The sequence below is a fragment of the Patiria miniata genome, unplaced genomic scaffold (assembly GCF_015706575.1).
Source record: "Patiria miniata isolate m_02_andy unplaced genomic scaffold, ASM1570657v1 HiC_scaffold_13, whole genome shotgun sequence".
In the NCBI taxonomy this organism is placed as follows: Eukaryota; Metazoa; Echinodermata; class Asteroidea; order Valvatida; family Asterinidae; genus Patiria; species Patiria miniata.
Window position 1 is genome coordinate 5,053,625 of NW_024037051.1, and position 5,524 is coordinate 5,059,148.

Here is a 5,524-nt window from a genome sequence, read left to right on the forward strand (position 1 = left end):
CACAATACGGACTCACTAAATATGGTAAACTGGGGGCAGTATTTGAAGAAAAAAAAACAGTTTAGGAAGTTGAAACAAAAATACCACTTTTCATGAAATGACTGCACACCAGGCAGGTGCCATGATTTTACAGGATGCTTTAGACTGTCATTCACTAACAATCTAGTAGGGTATTTCAAAATAATTTGGTAGTTTTGTTTTTGATGTTTTCAAATGTTGTATATTCCCTTTAAGAAAAATATTAACTAGTCTGTTAAGAAAAAATTACCCCTTGTGCCACACAGTTGGAAGGTCTCAAAAGAACTAATTGCATTAGGGAGTTGCATGAAAGGACCAAACCACTTCATTAAAAGGGGGCAACCTGTATTAAAGGACTTTATAAAAGCATCGTGCATGCATCCCCGGTGACAGGAACAAAAAGAGACGGGATTAAAATGTGATCAACCTATACCCTATCGATTTGTACCTCGTTCAGTAGTTCAAGGTTGGACAAGGAGAGTCAGAATTTGTTGTGGATTAGCCTAGTAAGAGGAAGTAGGGGATGTTCCTTGTGTTAATTCTTGATAAAAAGACTTCCTGAGGTAAAAGTGCTCTGGGCCATCAGAGCCATGTCCTTGTCTATACCTATCAAACTGAACATGTGTACGTGGGCAAATTTGTAAGCCATATCAAAACTGTGAGATTGGACAGCCCCCAGCCATCTGCATTCATATGATAAACCTTACTGTTTGCTTTGTTGGAAAGGTTCGGGTCCTCTGTTGGTGCATAGAGGAATGTATTTTTTTAGTCCTCCATGGTCGGTGTCAGTTTAATAAGTGGCAGGCAAAATGTAACTAATTCGCAGCATCACATTGAGTTTTGTTGTCAAATCTTCACACAACATTAAAATAATTGTATCTTTGACAGTAGTTGAGGTATGTACATGTACATGTATATTTTAATCAAACAACTGCCTTTTGTTATTAATTCAGCCAATTTTAAAAACACACAGTGGCAGGTTGTCCACGCACACCTGCTGTCAGGATATTGATTTTTCTATTTGCTCTCCCTGACAATCTTGGTCTAAATCACTGAGCAAACCTGCAATTGTGCACAATGCTATTAATTCCAATTATAATTTATACAGGGATGCAAGTCCTCCCGCAATTGCCGGAACTATAAATTATATTTCTCAACGTTAGTGGCTGTTGTTTTGTGTAATTCGTTTTGTATTTCTTTCTTATTATTATTAATTTTTTGATTTATTTTGGAACCACACACCAGTAGTTGTTTCACCTTCAACTGCATGCCGGAATTAAGGTTGTATTGGTTCATTGACTCTGGAAGTACTTTGTGTATTTACATGTGCTGAGGTCAATGCAGATTTGACCCGTCAGAAGTTCAAGTTCAATCCTCGGGCTACCATGGTAGTTCATTAACACTAAATGGTTGCCAAGTGCAAGGCCACAGAGGTCAGCAGGTGCGTTGAGCTGTAGTAACACTGTGAGGGCTCCATAGTACATGTAGGACTCATAAGATAGGTGTTGATGATGATTAGACAGGGCCATGCAGGAATAAGATAGGGCTAAGGTGGGGTCAAGCCTCAAGGGGTCAATTGTGAACTCTGACCCTAGTGTGACCTGCTAGCTGGGTGAAACACCTATGTGTGGTGTGGTGTCAGACTGCAACTGTCTGCTAGGCTGGGATCTGTCTGCCCCAGGAAGCTAATTGCCTGGTTTGCCAGACACACTGACAGAGCCTCAGGGGTCCAACGGCACAAGCGCCAACTTGCGTGTCGGACACAATGGAGTCATGCAGTGGGGTGAATTGTCAGGTTAGTAGACCTCCTCCTGTGCACTGGCATTCTCTAGTTCTCATCACAGTGCCTGGCAACACCAGGGACTGTTCAAGCCAGTCCCCGCCAGACAATCAGAAAGCTCAGTTTTCGCTCACTCACTCTCTTTCATTCTTGTTCTCCCCTCTGTGTTAAGTCTGTCTTTTGCTCTCTCTCCGCACTGCACCAACTGTGGCAGCCATTTCCAGCCTAGCAGGACTACATGCATCATGGCCAAAGTCTAGAAAGAAGAGAGAGGGGAAAAAGAGAAGAGAGCCAGCGCGGATCATGTTGAGAAGACTACATGGGTTACTAGCGGTTGTTTGCACTTTTTGTATGATGGGCCGGGCCTGGGGCAGCCGCACTTTTTACTGCAGGCACCGTACTTTGCCTGCCGTCACACAGGGACTAGCTGTACTTTCAGACAGTGATGAACTTTATCCTCGCACTTTCTTTGTTGCGTGCCAACCTGTCCATATAGGGACACGTCAGAATAGGCAGCCTGGGAGAAGTGGGCCGACACAGCATATCAAGCTTGTCTTTTGTCCTGGAATGACCTGGACATCCCCTTTTGTTGTGGCACTTCCTGTATGGTGGGGTTTGGGTGTGTGACAATACCCCACCGCCTGAAAGAGAAAGAAAAAAAAACTAGCATGCATATCTGCGTGCTGAATCTGTGCACACTACAGTTAGCCAGTCATGACTTAATACTCTTGTGAGTTTCCAGGAGAGTTGGTCTTTTCATGGACTGCGGGGGACCAAGCACCGGTACCGGGGCTGGACGTGAGCGAGCAATCAAGTTTATATTTCCTCTTTCTATACTGGAGTATGTTACGCTCAACTGACTGTGTTTAACTTGTTTTGCCGACTGGAGTATTTGTCGTGGGCATGCTGAAATTGAATGCTACTAAAGCAAAAATGAGGGATGCGTGATGTTTCCAAATCTTATTGTATTTTTTCCCTTTTATTCTGCGCACACCTGGCATTTTAAAATCGGTTGGCACTGGCCTGGAACGGCATTTCACTTTTCAATCAAGCACATGGTGTTGTACTGGAGAAATTGGTGCAGGTAGCATGGTCGACAGCAAAGGTTTTTTTTTACACTTTTTTTCCTTCAAATGTCAGCTGATGACTGCAAATGGTGCCCGACTAAATTTAGTGCAAAATGTATTGGAGCCCAGAGAGGCCACATAAAGCTTATACTCGATCGTAACCCAATCTAAAAACACATTAAAATTGTGCAGCAGCAGGATTCCAGTCAAACCAGTGAGTTTGGCAGTTTTGAGACATCATCTTACATTGAAATTTTCTTTTTTTTTATTTTGCCGACGCGCGCGCATACCAGAAACCAGAGACTTTTGGGGGGGGCCTAAGGGCTCTAGTCAGCAATGCACTAAGAGTGCAGTTTCTTGTCTCACATTTTGGAAATAGCCTCTTAAACATTGGACTCTTTTTATCAAACTTTGTGAGACAAAGAAATTCCTTTTTATTTTTATTACAGAAATAAATAAATAATTCAGCAAAGAAATCAATTTGTATCACAGTCACAATCCACAGTCCAGCAGTCAAACGGATCAACAGTCTGGTCCACTTGACCGGTGCCCTGACCACTTAATCACTGCTTCCTTCTATGGATATTGCCACTTAACATGCTGCCATTGATTAAAAGAAGAAAAAAGGTTTGGTTATGAAGCCGCTAGGAATCCAACAAATGAAGCAGGCAGTGTCTATCTCATGGTATTTGGATTGACAAAGAAATAGCATCCTCTGGCAAAATGGAGAGCTGTTTTTTTATCTATTTTCTTTCTTTTGATTAATGAAACCAAAAGTGCTGTAGTATCACTTGCTTTTTACGCATTCTTTTTTAAAGCTAAAACAAGTCTTACAGAAGTGCATAACAACTGACCTTCTGAAGTTGCAGCTCAGAAGATACTACACATTTTGAGAATACAGGAAAACAACCTATGCAAACTTTGTTTGGTCTCCTAATGTTTCTGTTCTGCATATTGAATTGTGCGCTCTCATGATACAGTTCTAAATCAACAATTGGGACATGATTCTCATTCGGCCAGTAAAGATTCCGGTGATACTTGGCACCGACGTGGCAAGCATGGACACTTGCTTTCTCCTTGGGTAGACTCACATCCATTTACAGATTTAACAAACTATGAACCAACATCAAGGTCTGACTAATGAGGGTTCATTTTTGGTAATAGGTTTCCTGTTCAATTTTAACAATTACATGTATCACCCATAATTAGCTTTAAGTTTAAAGTCATTCACTCTTACAGCATGAATTTCCATGCAGTTTAAGATCATCATTCAATTAAAATAAAAAGGACATCAAATTCAGTGTTTCCAGGAAATTCCAGCACACAATCAGAAAATAGGGAAATTAAAATGAAAAGTATGCTCGTTAAAATTGAAGTAATCACCCAAGCTATGGGCCAAGAACATAATGGGCAAACATTTTTGACATTTGGCATTGGAATTCAATTACATCACTTACACCATTTTTTTTACGAGAACAATCATAGAAAAGTGAAAGAAAAAGACCAGAAGGTAAGAAAAGATGCCAAAGAAAATAAAAAAGAAACTAAAGATGAAAAGTGCAGCTGTCCTAATTAAGCCTTTTGTTTCAATGTTACTTTCGGTAGCTTTTCGTCCATTTGAAATGCATGTAATTATTTTGAATGCTCAAAGTGCTAAATTGATTGTAATTAAATGGAAACTAAGGAAAATAACAATTGAAGGTGGAAACTTCATTAAATCAAGTTGTGCTAAATTGAATGACAATTAGGTGAATGACGCAAACAAATTTGAAAGTCTGTAGTATATATGAAATTGAATGCCATGAAAATGATCAAAAACGCTCGAGTATGTATGTTCATATACAAACTTGAATGTATTTCTCACGAATTTGAGCAGGAAATTTTTTTTTTTTTTAAGGCACTCGTCCTATCTTCACTTTGAATCCTGTCCTCACATTGAGTAAGGTTTCTGTCATTAAATCGATAGGTATGTTTCCTAAAATGTCAAATGATCCTACGGTACATACCTTTATTAAGAGAGAAGATTTTTAAAGAAATGTTCAGTTTCAGAGGTAGGAGGAAAAGCCTCAGTTTGACCTTCCTTGGAAAACCACAGGCAGGGATTGAAAACTCAATGAACCATTCGGCCTGAGTAGGATGTGAATCTGATTCATACAGGTGGAAGGTGAGGGAAGTACCACTGCACTCAAATAATGGTAATTCTACATCATTTTTTAAGTTGTACAAAGTAAAAACTGGAACAGGGTTTGAATGTGGGACCTCCGGAGTGTCATTCCGGTGCTCTACCAACTGAGCTATCCAGCCGTATGTTGGCGGTTCCCCTTTGTCAGTGTCTTTGTTCAAGGGGCGCTAATCAAAAGCCATAAACCTGTATATGCCATGTAGCCAGGGATCATGCCCCAAGTCACGATGCCAGCAGTATTAGCACTTAGCAATGCTGCAAACCTGGGAAATATCAAACAGGAGTCACTCATAGGCATTTGTGGTTTATTTGAAAATAATATTTCATTGTGAGGCTCCGTTTTGGATTGTTTCAAAAGCTGGTGTGTGGTGCGAAAATATGTCCAGTGGATACCCGTTAGGCTGCAATACTGGAGGTTCATAGTGTGACATTTACATTACCAGATCATACATTGCGAAACAGAATTTAAAAAAACCA

At 40.4% G+C, this 5,524-nt stretch overlaps 1 protein-coding gene across 1 annotated transcript in view; it reads right to left on the reverse strand.

The window, feature by feature from the left end:
* Nucleotides 1-1,928: 1,928 nt before the first annotated feature.
* LOC119721526 (zinc metalloproteinase/disintegrin-like) overlaps nt 1,929-5,524 on the reverse strand; it is a 24,904-nt gene continuing 21,308 nt past the window's right edge. Inside the window, exon 7 of the mRNA XM_038191604.1 lies at nt 1,929-2,054. Coding sequence (XP_038047532.1) covers nt 1,929-2,054 — 126 coding nt within the window. The remainder of the gene's footprint in view (nt 2,055-5,524) is intronic.